This window comes from Pelodiscus sinensis, chromosome 2, assembly GCF_049634645.1.
Source record: "Pelodiscus sinensis isolate JC-2024 chromosome 2, ASM4963464v1, whole genome shotgun sequence".
NCBI classification, from domain to species: Eukaryota; Metazoa; Chordata; order Testudines; family Trionychidae; genus Pelodiscus; species Pelodiscus sinensis.
Window position 1 is genome coordinate 193,990,829 of NC_134712.1, and position 19,799 is coordinate 194,010,627.

At 43.9% G+C, this 19,799-nt stretch overlaps 1 protein-coding gene across 3 annotated transcripts in view; it reads right to left on the reverse strand.

Moving 5' to 3' along the window:
* Window positions 1-19,799, reverse strand: part of GALNT15 (polypeptide N-acetylgalactosaminyltransferase 15) — a 47,677-nt gene that overhangs the window by 10,083 nt on the left and 17,795 nt on the right. For 2 of the 3 annotated variants that reach the window (XR_012901971.1, XM_006133244.4), the window contains 4 exons: window positions 10,201-10,368; window positions 5,493-5,610; window positions 4,094-4,288; window positions 789-920 (listed from right to left, as the gene is read on the reverse strand). Coding sequence is in view for 2 of the 3 variants with exons in the window: in XM_006133244.4 (XP_006133306.2) it covers window positions 789-920; window positions 4,094-4,288; window positions 5,493-5,610; window positions 10,201-10,368 (613 nt within the window). In the remaining variant the exon portion in view is untranslated. The remainder of the gene's footprint in view (window positions 1-788; window positions 921-4,093; window positions 4,289-5,492; window positions 5,611-10,200; window positions 10,369-19,799) is intronic. The other variant, XM_006133245.4, reaches the window with a different exon arrangement.

Below are 19,799 nucleotides of genomic sequence, written 5' to 3' on the forward strand. Positions count from 1 at the left end.
CTTCACCATCAGTGATCTCTGTAAGCTGTGCATTTATGAAGCTGCTCAGGAGAGATTCAAATTAGCTGAGTACCCACAGGTGGCTGGATGATTCTATTGGTGTTGCACAGTTGCACATGTCTTGGAATACATGGAAAAAATTAATCCGCACGTGGATGGTAAAAATCCACACATGGACGGAAAAGATTAGAGGAAACATTGCTCACAATTTGGCCCACAAAGCAATTATTTTAAATCTGTGTTTTAATAAGTTATAATTATTAAATATGAAACCCTGTAACTTTTGGGGAGGCAGCATAAGCTGGTGAATAGGGCACTAAACTGGGAGTCAGGAGAACAGGGTTCACTTCCTGAGTTAGTCCTTGTTATGTGATATTGGACAAGTCACTTTACTTCCCTTTGTTTTCCCTCCATTTCTTTATCTGTCTTGCCTATTTAGATTGTAAGCTGTCATGACCAGGAACAGTTTCTTACTATACGTTTGTACAGCACAGAGGTGGGCAAATAGCAGCCCACTGGCTGGATTCAGTTCCCCCAGGTTAGCCCCTGGTGGATCAGCACTGCTGTATTTACCTGCGCCCCTGCAGGTACAGGTGATTGCAGCTCCCATTGGCCATGGATCACCATTCACGCCCAATAGGGCTTGCGGGACATGGTGTCCTGGTCCACATTTCTTCCTGCCATTTTATTGCCCACCCCTGGTATAGCACCTAGCGCAATGGAGCTCTGATCTCAGTTGGGGTCTTAAGCTTGTCTAATAATACAAATAATAATAATTTTCCTCTTACCTTGCCAGAGAATCTTAACCTGTACTCTGGTGGGTGGAGTTCGGGGTATACATTTGATATAAACCAGTGAAATTTTCGACAGCCCAGTCTCTTTTGCAGTTGAAGGCGGTTGTTGCAGTCTGGCTTCTCAGCCTTATATAAGAAAGCACAGGGCAATTGAATGGATAGTAAACAAGTGCTAATATATTTGTTTTTGAGAAGCTGGAAAAGAAATATACTGTCTGGGGAGGGCTAAGTTCTGCCACCCCTTATGTACAGCAAGTTGCAACTAGTGTCCTGTCTCCCATATGTGTTGCAAAAAGAAAGAGACTATTTCTACAGGCCCTGTAAATTAATACTAAAATGACATTTAGTCTGGGGCGGACAGGGGAAGAGGAATGAGAGTCTCAAAGATGAGATAATCCATAACAAAAGTGTAATTATCTTGCAAAATCAGTAATTTCCCCCCTCATTTTTATGAAGAAAAAAAAAACAAATTCTACACTAACTGCACTAAAATCAATGGGGTTGTATAAGATGTAAGAATTTGGCTTATTGATTGGCATTTAGTGTCCTGGCTGTAATCAGACCAAAATCTGCTCTCATTTACATCCCCTGTGCAGTGAAAATAAAAGAGCTTAGAATTTGATCTAACATGTGTAGTAATGCTGATTAAATATATATATTTATAAAATCAAGTGCTTGTTGTATTATGTGAATGATCTGGTTCTGCAGAAGCTCTCTAGGGCAGGAACCATCATTTTGTTCTGTGTTTGTGCTGTGCCCAACACAACGGTGTCCTGGTCCGTGACTGGAGTTTCTAAGCTGAATGGTAATATTGGCAATAAATAATAACAATCAATGGTTGAGTGTAACTAGGTACTTTCAGCTGTCATTGAAGTCAGGAAGTTGAGGGCACTCACTACTTCTGAGGCAGCAATGGGCAAATACGAGACTGTAGGCCAGATCCAGTTTGCCAAGTTTAGCCCTGGCAGGCTGCCACCACTGTATTTCCTTCGCCTCTGCATGTACGGACGCTTGCTGCTCCCACTGCCTGCAGATCGCAGATCCTGGCCAATGGCTCACAGTAATCAACTGGAAGCAAAAAATTTTCCCTAAAAAAGGATAGTACTGAATTACTGGGGACTAGCAAGCAGATGTTAGCCAGTGTCATATTGTCATATTAATTATAATTTAGATTTGGTGTGGGGAGCAACACATCACAGTATACTGGAGAATATTGTGAAGCAAGTCAACCTATAGCCAAAACAATCTGAGATGAAATTGTGGTTATAATTTTAAACTGTTTTAAACAATTTATTTGTTAATATTAACATTCATGCCATAGATATCACGGGCAGAATACAGTTCTGATACAAAAAAAAAATTTTGGAATGGAAAAATATATAGGGGGAGGGGGTTACATTTTTATGTCACTTAGTAGAAGTGAAGTTTCTGGTAATATTTTCATAATATTTTTCCAGTGGCCAATAGGTGGCCCTATTTAACTTATTAATTCAACAAATCACTGGGGGACAAGACGATTATGATTTTAAGTAAATGCATTGCAAATTATTTTATATGGATTAAAACATCATGCTATACTGACTCAAAAATCCTTGATGTAGAAGAAGGTAATAGATTAATATTATGTCAGCTGAACATGAATCTCATTTGAGGATACTTCAAATTTGTGAGGTAGTAACAGCAACCTGTACAAAATAAACTTTGAGCTCGAAGACAAAGGTTTTGATAGCAAATAAACTCCAATACTAAGGGCTGAAGGGTTTATTGGCTCAGAATAAAGTTATTACCAAGTTAACGAGAAACACCTTCAGTTAATTATTAAATGAAATAAGAAATAAGAAACCATTGATCTCTGCAGACCTGAGCTCTCATTCTCCTCTCAGTTACACCGCTAGCTCATTGAATCAAAGAGACTGACAGAGTATAAATTAGATAGCAATTTGGCCAATGGTGTTCAAGTCTTGCAATATGAGTAACAAGAGGAAACTCAGACAGAAAAAAAAAAAAAAAGAAAAAAATTAGTTTGCTAGTCTCAAGTTTGTCATAAAATTTAGTGTGATTGGGCAACTAAAGACTGCAGCAATCAGAGCTTGGTATGTCAGGATTGAAATGCAGTGCCAAAATTGCTCGAGGAAACTCATACAGTGCTAAGTGCAAACCCACGCCCTGCCTAGCTTTAGCATTCTCACCAGTCTTCCATTTTTGAAAGCACATCATTTTTAATTTAATGACATCTCTTCATTACCGATTCTACTTCTTTTTCACCTGCTTGCTGAAACAGCTCAAACTTCGGCCCTGCTGGTGAATGGGAAAGGTTGCTGGTATAATGATACCAAAGCCAAAGAAAGAGGTCTAGCAGCAATATTGTCAACAGCTCTGCAGTTGAGATATTAAGAAACACATGTCTGTGTATATATCATGTATTTCAGTCTGAGTGCTGAACCCAGACAGACATGAACCAAACTGTGGTTCTGCAGCATGCTGAGTCACTCCAGTCACTAGGGTTTGTGAGTACAGGTTGAACCTCTCTGGTTCAGCAACATTCGTGGTCTGGCATGATTTTAGTTAGCAGAATGTCCACTTATCATGACTGTGGCCAAGTTGCCTGTGGTCCTATAAAGTTTGTTTATAGCCCCTAGTCCTGGCTCTCAATCTTCTGTGTTATTATTTAGCTCTAATTTACCCCTAAATGTCTTCTAAGAGGCCAATAAGCACTGGAAGTGTTGGTAATGCTGCTAAACAATATTGACCTCCCATGGTTTGACAAATTCTCTGGTTCAACTCCAGTCAGGTCTCAAGGGTGCCAGACTAGAGAGGTTCAACCTGTAGGGAGGCACCCGAACTGCAAGACAGAATGGCAGCTAGTATCCAAATCCCTTTTTTAATGCAGCCTTGTGACTCCTTGAAAGAAAATCTAATTAAGGTATACTACAGTAGTTGGGGTGTCTGTAGCTTTTTGAACCTGACCTTTGTATTATCTTTCTGTATGCTTCACTCTGGTTTTGTGAGAATATAGTCAATTTCTTCTGGCCAATCATGAGCTAAACACACTCTTAGCTTGTCTGTGAACGTAATACCTCAGTAATCACTTTCCTAAACCTGGTGTATTGGAAGTCTGTTCCTCTGCAGACAAAATAATTTTCCTTCTGGAAGTAGCTAGACATTAGGTGGGATGTTAACAGGCAGCATTAGTAATCTGTTTAAAAAAAAAAACCCTCTCTCTCCTCCTTTCTGCCCCCGCCCCATGACAAGGATTTACTTTACTCCCTGCTAAGATGGGCCATCACTTATATTTTTACTTTACTGATTAGGAATGCCACTGTGTCATGCTTGTAGAAAATCTCTTTAAAAGAATCCAGCCAGGTCTCTGCTATTCGGATTTTGTTCCTTACTGCAGCCTCTTTGTTGGAAAAAGTGCGTGGAATATGATTTCGATAGAGGTGCCCCACCCGTGAGCATGGAAGGATTTCAACAGAACCACCGCAGAGCCAGGCCTGTAATACAGAGGAAGACAAAAAGGGTTCTAACATGGTGTAACCACTAGGCAGGCAATAAATCACTATCAACACCCTTTAGCACAGGGTTGGCAAACCTCTGGCCTGTGGGCAATATGCAATTTGTCAGGTTTAACTGGGCCACCGCTTCCCACAGCACCCATTAGCTGGGAACAGTGAACCGTGGCCTCTAAGAGCTGCCACGCCCCGTGACACGCAGATGAACAAACTGTCTGGCATCCCAGCAGTGGCTAACCCTGATGAACCACATGTGACTGGCACTCTAGAGGTTCCCCACCCCGACTTAGCAAATGGTAAGTAACTTAGTTGTGCAAACCAAAGTGAAATAGTCACTGACATGAGTAAAAATCTGGTCTGAGACATGTGGGTTCATTTTACCTGCTAGAAATACTGAGAAGGGCATCAGAAGGAGGAGGAAGTCTAGTACTCCCATAGAGGAGGCAACCATAACTAGGCTGCTTTTATTCTGAGAACTTATCTAAACTAGGATTTAGAAGGTGTTTGTGTTAGCAGCCTAGCGTAGACAAGGCAGTGTGTCTTTAACGTGTTTAACTTGTTGATTGACTTGAGCAGTTTAACATGTGTTAAAAGCAGACTGCTTTGCGCGTTCCATTTGCTAAGATTCTGTAACTAACACTTTCCAAATACTTCAGGAGGTAGCCAAGTTACTTTGAACAGGAAAAACTTTAAAAACAACAAATAGTCTGGTAGCACTTTAAAGACTAACAAAACATGTAGATGGTATCATGAACTTTTGTGGGCACAGCCCACTTCTTCTCATCCAACACTCTCATCATCTGAAAAAGTGGGCAATGCCCACGAAAGCTCATGATACCATCTACATGTTTTGTTAGTCTTTAAAGTACTTTCCAAATACTATGTGTGTGAAAGCTTTCATGTGTAAAATGCAGCTTTCAGAAGGTACTAAAAATGTTCATTCACCAGGCAAAGATCAGTCAATGAGATGTTGTTTTGATAACATACAGCTTCTAACTTAGTGGTTCTGTGCGTTGTCACTTGACATCTCGCTGGAGAATTCTGGGGGTAGATTTCTGTGAGAAAACAGAAATTTCTCTCCACCTCATGCAGTTCTGTACTCAGTTTTATTTCCTAAGTTGCCTCCAAGCTCTTAAATACTGTTCTTGTCAACACGCAATAGTGACTTGATGTTTCAGATTCTTACCCTTAAAGATAATTCTAGGTTTTCTGACCCCCACAGAGTCATGTCGGAATCATAAGCGCCAATATTTTGGAAGTAATGTCGGTCCATTGCCACTACTCCACCAGGCACCACAGGACTTCTAGACAGAGCACAGTTTAAGAGTGAATCTTGCTGCAATTTAGGATGGAGAGTTAAACAGAGAATGCAATTTACTCTGGTCATGGAGAGGTCACTATAAAACAATGCAGAATCACTGACAGGGTAGCAGGGGAATTTTAAGGTGACAGCTGTATTTCATGTTTACATGCGGGTCTGGTGTGGAATGGGTGTGTTGCTTTCCCCTTGCTGAGTGGTTGCAGATTTTTGGACTTTGCATTGAGTCACTTTGCTGTTGGGAAAGAAATGGGGCTCAGGGTATTTCCCAGTGTAACTTATTTATTTTACAGCTGCTGTTTACTTTAAACAGAGACAGCCAAAACTAACTACAGGCATCTCCACTTGCAGACACCACAGGTAAGATACCATGGTGCAGTTATGCAGACTAGAAACTGCTTTCTTCCCTATGATCCACTTGTTCTTAGCACCTTTTCTGTTTTTAGTTCTGCCTCTAGGTCTTCCAACCAAGGATACTCTTTTGCCTAGGTCAGGGACGGGCAAAATGTGGGCCAGCCTGCTGGGACTCTCAGGCACAGAGCAGCCCCACGCCGCTTTGAGTGGCTGGCTTCCCTGTGGCTCTCTGCTCTGGGCACCAGGGCAAAGGGAGGCTTCATGTGCTCCCCTCCCCACCCCCACCCCATAGCAAAATCTCTCAGCTCCTGTTGGCCAGAAACTGACCAATGGGAGCTGAGAGATTTTGCTAGGGAAGGAGGCAGCATATGAAGCCTCATCTTCCCAAGCAGAGAACCTGCTTCAGGGTCCTGCAGTGCTGCTGGCTGGAAGCTGCCTAGGTAAACTCTTCCTGGCCAGAGCCTGCCTCTGGGACTCTAGTCCCTTGCTCCCCACAACTATCTGCCCTATGCTACCACCCAAACCCTCTGCACCCTCTCCTCCTCCTCTGGTCACAACTCTCTCCCAGACCCTACAAACCCTCCTACACTCCTATACCAGGCCAGAATTCTTTCCTGCACCGATATTCCCTCCTGGACATTGCATCCCAATCCCCTGCCCCAGGTCACAATCCCCTCCGTCACCCAAACTCCCTCTCAGACTCCCCACACTCCCAGTCCCCTACCCTAAGCTCCTTTCTGCACCCAACCTTCATCCCAGACCCTGTATCCCCCCACCATAGAAAAGTGCTGCCCTTGACCACTTACCAAAATATTGGAGTGGTTCCCCATCAAAAATATTGTCCACCCCTGGCCTAGATTCTAGGGTTTACCTACACTTTCACAGTGTTTGAACATGGTTAGGAAGACCTGAGTTAGCTGACCTGATGGCCATAAATTTGCGGTCAGCGTGGACCTGCCAAGAGATGTGCCTGGCATTGGGTCAACTAAACTGTGGAATTACTAAAGGCTGCTGCTCCTTTGATCTCTCAATAGCTGAGTTCTGGCTCTCAGATTATTGCCTCATCTCTTCGAACATTTCCCAGCCCTCTGTAACCTCCAGTCCATTCATATCCATGAATGACTTTCTATACTCATCACCCCGCCCCCACCTCCGTTCCCTCTGCTCACTCCTCCGCTTACTCCACTGCAGCTGCCGAATCCCTTCACTTCTCTCCTCCACCACTAACGCTTTTTCCCTCTTGATCCCCATTGTAAACTCTGTCCTGCTAACCCCCAACCCTGGTTCATCTCATTATCTGATTCATCTGCTTGATTGTGTCCCTTGAATGCCTCAGGAATAATTCTCACTGCTGCACAGGCTGCTTCTGCTACAGATTTGTTCTCTCTCCCTTCATGTTGCCATTTTTTTGCCAATTCAGTGCCTTCACTGCGTCCCTCTGTCCTCCCCCCATTCTCTGTCACTACTGGAAACACCATCATCTTCCCTGTCACTCATTAAACTACATCGCATCTTCAGCTTTGACCTGTCCTGACGCTTCTTGGTAATATCCAAATCTTACAGCCTTTTTTCCCCCAATATTTTGAAGCTCTGATCTTTTTCCTCTGTTCACCCAGCTAAAATCTCCCCCAGTTTCTCTTCTCATTGACTTCAGACAGCCCCATCACCTCCTCCGCATCATAAAAATAGAGCAGATAAGATGTTGATTTGATCACATCCTTCCATTTGAAGTCCTCACCTGGCTCTCTGTTGTCTACCCCCATTAAGATCAAACTTCTTGTGGATGCCTTTAAAGCTCTGCACAACTCTGCCCCCCTTAACTTCTCCCTGCTAATCTCTTATGTTGTCCCTGACTCTCTTGCTCCACCTCAGTCATCTGCTTCTTTTACAGCAATTTCCATACTTTCTTCCACGCCATATGAAATCCCTTTGCTTTCAATTTGGAGTTAGGTGCCTAAGTCTCCTTGAGGATCAGAAGTTTCAGAGGGGTAACCACGTCAGTCTGTAACTGAAAAACTTTTCTTGCGGATCAGGGTTTAACTGAATACATCAACTACTAATCTGTTTAGTTTATTTCATAACTGACCTGTTCATCTCGATGGAGGGAAGAAAATAAAGAACTGAAGCTGGAAAGTGGTACAGGAGGAAGAGGCAAGAGTGGAATTGTTAAGAAAGGCTCAAGGGATGGAGAATTCAGCATATTTTTAACTTACACACACAACACATCAGTATGGAATCAATAAGCCCTGTGCCTATCTGTGACAGGGCTAGCCTGCCCCGCACTGAACAGGAGGGAGGAGAGCCCATCTATTGGGTAGAATATGCCCCTTCCCCACAGCCCTGCTGGGCATGCTTGCAGTGCAGCCTCAGTATAAAAGGCTGCCGGGCTGCTCAGTCAGGGCGGACCGCCGGGGAGAAAGGAGCTCCAGCCCAAGCCGCAGAGCCACAGCCAGACCTGCTGTTGGAGCCAGAGCCGTGGGGATTGCCGCCGTTGCTGCTACCGTCCCCGGGTCGAGCACGCCCCCAACGCCGACTCCGGGGGGCCACCCGCCCGCTGCAGTGGACATCCCCTGCGCTACTGCCCCAGACACGGGACCGGCTGACATTGCCGCCGCCGCCAGCCCAGCATCGCCAGGTGGGGTCTCCGTCGGCCACAGGGCTGGGGTAGGAAGCAACCCAGGGCAAGGGGCAGGGAAAACCCCAGTGGGCTCGGCGCATTTCGGAGAGAACCCCCCGCTGAGCCAGTGGCGGGAACCACCCACCACTAATAGGGCCCTGGGTTGGGGTCCGGTGGAGAGGGAGGGCCCGGACCCCCCTACCCCAACCCCTCAGGGCACAGCCTAGGCCTCACCTCAGGGCCTGTGAATTGTGTGGGACTAGGCCTCAGGGCCCGCTTTAATCTCGTGGAGGAGAGGGCGTGGCGGGGGGGCCCCGCCACACTGTCTTTCGCCTAACAACTTTTTATCAGGGGCATAGCCAGGAGTGGGCCTGGATGGGCAAGGGGCCACCCACTTAGCATACAAATCCACCCAGAGCGTAGGAAGCTTGCCCCTCTCCGCCCAGTGCTACCGCTGGGCCAAAAGAGTGGGGCTGGGCGCTTGCCCTGCTCTGCTCACCTGCACTCCTGCCAGGAAGTGGAGCCCTGACCCTGCTCCCCACTGGCAATTCTAGGTGGGCAGAGCTAGGGAAGCCCCAGCATCCTTATCCTGCTCCTAGGCTGGAGCACCAAGCAAGTGGAGCAGGACAAGCCCCACACCCCAGTGCTCCTCCCCCGCAAGAGCACCCGGCAGGCAGAGTGGGGGGAGGGCAAAGTGAGTGGGGAGTGCAGGGCACACATTTTATTGTGGGCTCCCATGTTTACAGGACCCCTCTCCAGAGCATCTATCCTTGCCCCTCTTCCAAGGCCAGCTGGGGAGGAGAGATGGCCCCATCGCTCCTATCCACTCAGTCATTGCCCACTGCTTTATATGTGGCATCTCCCCCACTCCAGTTCCTTATCTCTTCAGTTTGCAAAGGCTCTGGGAACTAGAGGTGCTTCTGCAACCCTGGCTTGGAGTAGATTCCATTATATTGGGGTGGGCAAATACTGGCTCACAGGCCAGCTCTGGTTCCCCAGGGTTGGCCCCTGGTGGGCCACCGCCCCTATATTTACCTGCACCTCCACAGGAATGGGAAATTGCAGCTTCCTTTGGTTGCGGATCGCCTTTCCTGGCCAATGGGAGCTGCCAGCGTGGTGTCCTAGTCCGTGCCACTTCCCACAGCTCCCATTGGCTTGGGTGGGGAGCCAACAAGAGCTACAATCACCTGTACCTGCTGAGGTGCAGGTAAATATAGCGGTGGTGGCCAACCAGGGGCTAACCCTGGGGAACTGCTGTCATTTTATTTCCCACCCCTGCATAACATAAAGGGTTTACAGTTGGTGCTATAGCTCTCCGCACCTCCACTATACAAATTGTTCCAACACCCCGTCAGATTATACACTGTTTGGATCAATGCCTGTGTTTGAAAAGCACATACAATAACATAGGCCCTACTGTAATCTGATAATACTGTTAACAGGCTAAGACCTACTTAATGTAAGTCAATAACCCTCTCTTCAACAGTTCCGAGCCCAAAAACCCTGTTAATGTGTAATCCTGTCTCTTCCCAGCTAGAGGGCATGTTGGATTGGATGACAGTGCTTCTGGGGTGAGAGTAAGTCTGTTGGCTGATGAACTGTTACCTGATGGGGCTGATGGGAGACTGGCGTACCTTCTCTTCGTGCTCTGGCAGCGGCTCCCAATGGAAATCTAATTTCCAATCAAAACCACCTCGTTGCAGGTCTACAGAGCGATAATATTGAAAAGTCTTCCAGTCGATGACATCTATGACAGGGGACACGATGTGATTTCTGAAAAGAATATATTTTGTTTTGAAGGCCAAGTTGGGGAATAAGTGGACAGTATGTCAGTTAGCCCTTTGTTCTAGGATTTAACCCTGTGAGGGGATGAGCACTCTTGGGAGGTACTGATTGCCCTCGACTCCTCTGCTGATGGGAGTTGTGTGCTTTGCCTATTGGAAGTAGGGATGTAAAATCCCGTTTAAGAAGTAAATCCATTAAACAGTATGTGTAATTGGTTAACCAGGTTCCGGCTGGGCTGGAGTGGCGTGCCTGTGGCATGGTGTGCCCATAAGAACATAAGAACGGCCATACTGGGTCAGACCAACGGTCCATCCAGCCCAGTATCCTGGAGTCTGCTAACAGTGGCCAATGCCAGATGTCCCAGAGGGAGGGGACACAACAGGTCATCCTCCTGAGATGCTTCATCTGTCATCCACCTCTGGAAAAACAGAGGCTAGGGATACCATTCCTACCCATCCAGATGGACTGGAGTAGCCCCTCCTCCCAACACACACATACACACAGTGGGCTCGTCTACACTGGCCCCTTTTCCGGAAGGGGCATGTTAATTTCACCTATCGTAGTAGGGAAATCCGCGGGGGATTTAAATATCCCCCGCGGCATTTAAATAAAAATGTCCGCCGCTTTTTTCCGGCTTTTAAAAAAGCCGGAAAAGAGCGTCTACACTGGCCCCGATCCTCCGGAAAAAGCGCCCTTTTCCGGAGGCTCTTATTCCTACTTTGAAGGATCGGGGCCAGTGTAGACGCTCTTTTCCGGCTTTTTTAAAAGCCGGAAAAAAGCGGCGGACATTTTTATTTAAATGCCGCGGGGGATATTTAAATCCCCCGCGGATTTCCCTACTACGATAGGTGAAATTAACATGCCCCTTCCGGAAAAGGGGCCAGTGTAGACGTAGCCAGTGTGGGCTGCTCCAGCCGAAGCCTGCCAGATTGCAGGCAAGGGCTGCTCCAGCTGGACTGGGTCGAGCCTGCCACACCACACAATGGTGAGGGCTACTCCAGCCAGGCTGGGCCGCGGAGTAATAGCTTACCTTAGTAAACATGCCAGTTAACCCTTTACATCCCTAATGGAAGATTGAATGTATGGTGAGTAAACTAGGGAACGCTAATTTATTAAGAATGTACAAATCACAGTCATGTCCCTGTTAATTTGGGTCTTACTTTGGGTGCACCATCAAAATGTACATGTGTACAGAGCAAATAGCATAATAACACCCAGGATCCCCGCTTGGAGACCAGCACAAGGGCAAGACTCAATTGAGATGGTCCTTGCCCCAAAAAGCTTAAAAGCTCTGGATTTTGCACTGGATCTTCTGCACAGCTGGACACATTCTGTCCATGTTCTGGTATCTCTCTCTTCCAATATCTCAGTTGCACGAAGGGTCAAGTTCTGCTTGCACAACCTGACTGGTTTCAACAGGGTTTCATGGTGTGACTAAGGGTCGAACTATTCCTGAAGAGTAGAATTTAGGAGATGTATTTTGCTTATAATTTTCCACAGATTGGTCATGGAAAAAGACCAATTTTTCATTTGATAAGGTCAAATTTAAAACACAAGAATGCAATATTTAGCATATTTATCCTTGTACTGTATTATATTATAGCGGTTTGCTTTGTAAAAACCGGTACAGTTATCACATACTTGTACTATTCTTGCCATTGCACTGTTCCCGTATATTGTCTGTGTATAACCAGAATGGAACTCTGACCCCATGAGCATATATCATTTAGTTTGTTTCTAACATCAATTAAATTGGGGTCTATCTCGAAGAGGGCTATGATCTGTTTTTCCATGTCAGACATCATCTCACAATAACCTGAAAGTATCGGTAATTTAAAAAACATATTCAACAGCAGCAAAACCTCCTGTTTCCTAATCAGTGGTGCATGACATTTGGAAATCACCTTATCAGTTCAACTGCTCCAGCATCACAAATCTGAGAGCTGCAGGAAAAAGTTGTTTGGGAATGCCAAGTAACCCATCTTTGCTCCGTTACACAGGTGCTGCCACCAATAACTACAGTATAAGAGCTTGTGTACATAGGGAAGTTATTCCAAAATAAGGTAGGGCATGCATTTAAAGTGGGAATAGCTGTTGTGGGTTAAAGTAAACAAGAATAGGGCACCTAGGTTCTGCAGTAAGAGTGTCCAGGTAATGCAAAATAATGCCGTATGGAGACAAGCCCCAAGTGAGAGAAGAATCCAGCCTGCTCTCTGCAGGAAACAGATGTATTACCAAAAAGATACCAAGAGCCTCCTTTTTAAATGTTTTAGGACTCTTGGGGTATGTCTAGACTGCATCCCTCTGTTGGCAGTGGGATGCAGATTAGGCAGGTAGACATTGCAAATGAGGCAGGGATTTAAATATCCGGTGCCTAATTTGCATAAAAATGCCTGCCGTGTTTTGCCGACTCAGCACTTTGTCAGCAAAAAGCAGCAGTCTAGAGGGGAATCTGTCGAGAAAGAAAGCCTTTTTCAACAGATCCTGTAAACCTCCTTGCAAGAGGCATAAGGGATCTGTCGAAAAAGGCTTTCTTTCTCGACAGATCCCCCCCTAGACTGCTGCTTTTTGCAAACTAAGTGCGGAGTTGGCAAAACGCTGTGGCCATATTTATGCAAATTAGGCATGGGATATTTAAATCCCTGCCTCATTTGCAATGTCAACCTGCCTAATCTGCATCCCTCTGCTGACAGAGGGATGCAGTCTAGACATACCCTTGGTCTGAGATCATTCTTGAGAAGATGAGTTTAAATACACTCCGGCCAATAATGGAGGGTCAGCATGGTAGTCTTTGGTATCCTGTTATCTGCTCACTGTTTTCCAGGGTACTTGAAATAGAGACTGACAGCTGCTTTGGGAGCTGGCAACTCTGCATGGTGTTTATATAAGGTTGGCATATATATATAGATGTGTGTGTGTGTGCCTCATTTATAATCACTGTAGTGATGGTTTTCAGTGAAAGCAAGAGGGACTCAATCTCTTTTTCTATTACAGTTCTCATTCCCCTAGTGTGGATTTTAGAAATGTGTGGCGTCCAATGGCTAGATGGGAGCTGAAGTATTATGGAGCATACTGCTAAAATTCTTCAGTCTCATATTTGTTCCATGAGAAAATGGGGAGTATCATCTGATGGCTGTGTCTACACTGCACCCCTTTTCCGGAAAAGGGATGCAGATGAGACAAGTTGGAATTGCAAATGCAGCGGGGATTTACATTTTCCCCACAGCATTTGCATGAACATAGCTGCCGCTTTTTTCCGGCTCGGGGCTTTGCCGGAAAAAAGCGCCAGTCTAGACAGGGATCTTTCGGAAAATAAAGCCTTTTCCGAAAGGTCCCTTATTCCTGATTTTAAGAGGAATAAGGGACCTTTCGGAAAAGGCTTTATTTTCCAAAAGGTCTCCGTCTAGACTGGCACTTTTTTCCAGCAAAGCCCCGAGCCGGAAAAAAGCGGCAGCCATGTTCATGCAAATGGAGCGGGGAAAATGTAAATCCCCGCTGCATTTGCAATTCCGACTTGTCTCATCTGCATCCCTTTTCCGGAAAAGGGGTGCAGTGTAGACACAGCCGACGAGTTACAAGCAGGTAAATGCAAAACAAATAAGATAAGATACTTCTTCATAAAGAAGTTTATCAGCCTGTGGAATTCACAATCTTAAGGGCTCAAAGGGTGTGTCTAGACTACAAGGGTCCATTGATGGAGCCATGTAGATGAGTTTACTAGACATAGCAAAATGAAGCGGCAATTTAAATAATTGCCGCTTCATTTACATCAAAATGGCTGTCCCACGCTGTGCCGATCAGCTGTTTGTCAGCACAGCACGGTAGTCTAGACGGGGATCAGCCAACCCCAGAACCCTTTGTCCTCAGATCCTTTATGCCTCGTGAAAACTCATCTACATGGCTCCGTCGAAGGAGCTATGTAGTCTAGACATACCCACAGAGACAAGCACTGGGTTTATAAACTGGATTAGATAACTTTATGACCAAATATAACATTTGTAATCATACAGGGTTAAGACCAAGTAACTCATTGTCATGCTTCAGGGCATCAGTATTTGCATTAGGGTTCAGGAAGGAATCTTTCTATGACAACATTGCACAATGGGCTAGGAATATTCTGAGGTGGTCGGCTAAGGGGCTTCCCTTTCTTTGGAAGCATTATTATACCATATTATAGACTACATATTTGTACAGCACCTAACATAATGGAGTCCTAAACTTGACGGCAGTTTTAGGTTACCACAATACAAACGAGCAAATTCGATCCTTTTGATCCTGAAAGATTTCCTTGAATTCAGGATGACAGCATTCCATTCAAATCAAAGCCAATTGAAGTCTTTCCAATGAAAGCTGGTTTCAAATCTTGAGGCTTCCACTGAGAACACCAGTGAAAACGAAAAAGGCAGAATGAAAAATCGCCAACTTATTCTGGGATGTGCTAAAATTGAACACCGTTTATAGCTGTGTTCACTTAATTGATTCAGTCATGCTTTTTGTTGTTGTTTCCTTTTTACTAAGGAATAGCCAGATGAAGCTAAAAAATGTAATACATCTTGCATGACTAAAATTCAAAACATAAAGAGCATCATATAACTCTAATAAATCAGTTGATAAAACTATAATTTCAGTGCCAAGCAGTAGCAAAGTGTACAACATTTAGAACAAAAATTACTACTGTAGTGCTCCTTCAGCATACATACCTCAAAGCCTCTTGCAGCTGCTTGGGTGAAAATATGATTGATGACTATACTTGGAACTAACACTGTTGCTTCACTTTGCTGGCACTAGGAATCTATTGCTTCTAGTCTAAATATTTTTGCAAGGTAGCTTATTTTAGAATAAGATTTCATTGTAGAGCAATTAGGAAGAGAAGTACAAATGGGAAATTGTTTAGAATAAACAAATTTCAAAGACCCTTGTCTTAGAAGGCCAGAATTTTATCAAATGTCTAGTTGTGTAAATCGGGAGCAATGATTTTAAATCTTTTGGTCATTTGCAGACCTTTAAAAATTTTCCAATGCAGGTGTGGACTCTTTTGGAAATTACAGTCATTGTCTGAGGATACCTACCCTAGAAATCTTAGACTGAAATCTAATCAGAATTCAGCTATACATGTTGCACATGTTCAGCAAAGCATCTGACACAGCATGAGTCACAGTTGTAAACTGTGGGCTTCTCTAGTAACAACAATACTTCCAAGTTTGTCCTGTAGGTAGGAATATTCACATACCCAAGGATTGATCAGAAAAATGGAATGTCTTTTCTGGGATCTGAAATTTTATTTTCATAGTCACCATCTTAACAATAGTCTGTGGACCACCAAGGGTCTGCATACTACGGGTTGAAAACCACTGATCTAGACTAACTGAACAGAAGTCAACAGAAGCGGCGAAGTGGGTCTTTGCCCACAAAAGCTTATGCTCCACTTCAGTTAGTCTATAAGGTGCCACAGGACTCCTCGCCACTTTTGCAGATCCAGACTAACATGGCTACCCCTCTGATAGAAGACAACAGAGTCACTCTGGATTTATACTGGTATAACTGAGATAAAATTCTGGATCTCAAGGTGTGGTATTGGTGTGGTTCTCTTCCTATTATACTTTCCATTCATTTACATTTCATTGTTTTGTGGATCTAGTTCTCTAATTTGTTGCCAATATAAGAGCCCAATCTTCCAATAACACTTTTGACTTTAATGGGATTAAAGCAGTAATGGTTGCAGGGGATGGTCCTTTCTGACGATATGTTGTATATGTATGTGTATGTTTTTAAATATGCATATTGGATCCAGACCCCCAGTGCTATGCAAACAAAACTTCTGCACCACCTGGAATGGGCTTAGCCAATCAGTAAACCAGAACCAAACCAATCATAAACCAGGTATGCTTCCAAAACAACCAAGTATTGTGAACATTTTACACAAGTTAGCCTAATCACTTAAGGCACGTCTACACTGCAGCGTTATTTCAGAATAACTGACGATGTAATGTCAAGTGTGTGCATCTACACAGCAAGCTCTTATTTTGAAATAATTTCAAGATGGAGGACTTCTTACTCTGACTCCTGTAACCCTCATTTCACAAGGAGTAAGGGAAGTTGAAAGAAGAGTGTTCTTCCTTGACTTCCTTCTGTGTTGACAGCACCAAAAGCCAAATTAAGCTATTTTGACTTCAGCTATGCAATTGATGTGCCCTTGTAGATGTGGGCACTTCAACTGTGTCAAGACTGGCCACTTTTTCTGGAAAAGCAGCCGCTTTTGTGGAAAAACTTGCCAGCTGTCTACACTGGCCGCTTGAATTTCCGCAAAAGCACTGACGATCTCATGTAAGATTGTCAGTGCTTTTGCGGAAATACTATGCTGCTCCCGTTCGGGCAAAAGTCTTTTTCTGAAAAACTTTTGCGCAAAAGGACCAGAGTAGACAGCAGAGATTAGTTTTCTGCAAAAAAGCCCCTATCGCGAAAATGGCAATCGGGGCTTTTTTTTGCGGAAAAGCGCGTCTAGATTGGCCATGGACGCTTTTCCGCAAAAAGTGCTTTTGCAGAAAAGCGTCCTGCCAATCTAGATGCTCTTTTCTGAAAATGCTTTTAACGGAAAACTTTTCCGTTAAAAGCATTTCCGGAAAATCATGCCAGTCTAGATGTAGCCTTCATGTGTTAGAAGCAGAGTAAGTGAGGTTGTTTAAAATTTGTTCAACAATGGAAAGGACTAACATAAAACTAAAACAAGCAAGTTTTTAAAAGGGACTTTTGTATTAAATAAAAAGTTTTCACCTGGAAGACACTTGACCATAACTCACTGGATATGACATATTGCACCTTGCCTCAAATTCTTCAGCGAAAACAACCCAGTAACCTGTTTTTCCAAATGCATGATATGAACTACAAATTGATACCGGTGTCTTAAAAATAGAGGGCATAAGTAAGAGTAGCTCTATTGAAACCGGTGGCGCTGCACTGATTTACACCAGCTGAGGATTCAAACTTCAAATTATTAGACAGTCCTTCTGATCATAAACATGGAGTCGAGCAGCTTTAAAGTCAGTGAAATGAATCAATATCCAATTATTTTAATCAAGTGTTGCCTTATCTTTTGTGGGATACAAGTGCATCCTTTTAAAACATCTGTTTTCTGTGTGTTCAATGGTGGATTGAGTGTTTGCATGGTAAGAAATGCACATTTTCAGCCAAAGGTAATCGAAAGTTGGAATATTTTGTTTTGTTCTTAATTCAGTAGCTGGCAGACAGTCAGCACCTTCTCGGAACTTTGAAATGAAATGTTCGTGCTGGCAGACAGCTGCTAATTTTACTCCTTGGAATCTGAAGGAAAAGGGGTGGAGGGGAGAGGAAGGAAACTCAAAAAGAACTGGCAACAGTGCTTTGTCCAGTGACAGTGGGGCATTATTAACTTATGAATATTTCAAATGCCTGAAGCACATGAGACCTACAAGAAAGCAAACAAGCATAGCTTCCTGTTTGACAATTTCTAAACCAAGTACAATTGCAAATGAAATATTTTCCCTCGTGCTTTTTGTAAGTTGTGGACATTGTGTTCTTTTCTTGTAAAAATATGAATAAGAGGAAAAAGAAGAATGAATTAACACATCTGCTTTTAAGTTTAATGTAGGGTACTTTAAGAAGGGCTTTGTATTGATTTGTACCATGTGTTGCTGGGAAGGGAATACAGTAGATTGTTTAAATGAGCACAAGTAATGAAAACAACTGTATTTTTCTCTCTCACAGTGGGTCTTTTCCTACAAAAATGAGATGGCTCAGGAATCCAGGGTAAATTTCAGTTATCTTGTTCAGGTCCAAATTTGGGGCAAGCATCTGCCTTTGGGCACTTTCTGAGCACCTGCATTTCTACTGAAATCACCTTGTAGGATAAACTTAAAAAAATACTGCAGAAGGTTTTAAATGAGGTGGGGCTAATAAGATTGAAAAGACACTTCCGCGAGCAGAAATGGCTAAGGCTGTGGGCTTAGCTTCTAACATGTGCAAACCCGTTTGAAGTCAATGGTTCTATTCACATACTTAAAGTTAAATGCATTGAAGTGCTTTGCTAGATGAAGTCCTAAATCAAAATTTGTTTTTTAAACATTCCAGAAAATCTATTTCCACTGTGGCATACAAGTCTCTGAAGTCAACATTTTCAAATGTGGGTACTAAATATCAAAATCTACATTGATCACTGCTTAAATCAGTGGCCTGATTTTCAGAGGTGCTGAGGTCAGATGGGAGCTGTTTGAGTGCTCTGTTCTTTAAGAATCAGACCTTTTTCATGAGTTATTCCTAACTTTGACCACCCATAGTTGAAAATTTTGGCTTTTGATCTTAACATCTTAAATTGGCTTCAATTTTCCCACCTGTAAAATGGGAGACATATGTATTACACACCTTTGTAAAATGCAGTGAGATCTTCAGATTAACACACTATATAAGTGCAAAACATATTAAGCATTATTCTAGACAAGTAAAGGGCATTAAAAGAGTAGCAGGAAGAAAGACAAACCTGTATGGTCAGCTGCATAGCTTCAGGTGACTAAGTATGTGGAAGGCTTTAAAAGCAAGGTCAGTGTTGGAAAAGTATTCTGAAATGAATGCTGAGCTAGTACCATTGTGTGAGAATGGGAATATAAATTGATGTTTCTTTGTGCATGTGAGAAGGCAAGTAGCAGCTGTGTGTGAATTTTGGAATCTGGAAAGTTGAAATTTGCAGGCCACACAAAAAGAGATTTCTTGATTTTTGTAGAAAATATTTACATCCTACATACTAAATTAGCATAAACCTCTTACACACAAATTTTCTAAACAACAGAACTATTTTACCTTATCCTGCACCCACTGGCAATGTTTCTAACAACAGCAAATAGCCAACAAGGCAACTTTCAGTTGCTGTAATAATTCTTAATTGTATTTAACAACAATTTTTTAAATAATTGGTGAGCCATATTGTAGAGCCAAACTCAAATACTCTACATCTCCTGTTAGGTGGAGCAGGGGTGCAAGAGGAGGAGTAGAGAGTTGGGGGGAGTGAGGGACTGGGGTGCCAAAGGCAGGCTCTGGCTGGGAGGTGCTAATCTAGGCAGCTCCTAGCCAACAACCCAGCAGGTACCACAGGCAGGCTACACTCCCTGCTCCTGCATCCATGTACCCCCTCCCAAACCATGCACCCCAAATCCCTGCCTCCCCACTCTGCACCCCTGCTCCAGATCACAACCTTCTCTCCCAGATCCTGCATGTCAGAATCCTCTCCTGAATCCAAACCCCAGCCCAAACCCTGCACCCCCTCCTACTCCCCGATCTCTTGCCCCAGGTCACAACCCCTTGCTTTATCCAAGCTCCATCCCAGACCCTACACCCCCTTCTACATACCAATTCCCTACCCCAAACTCCCTTCTGCACTGAATCTCCATCCTAGT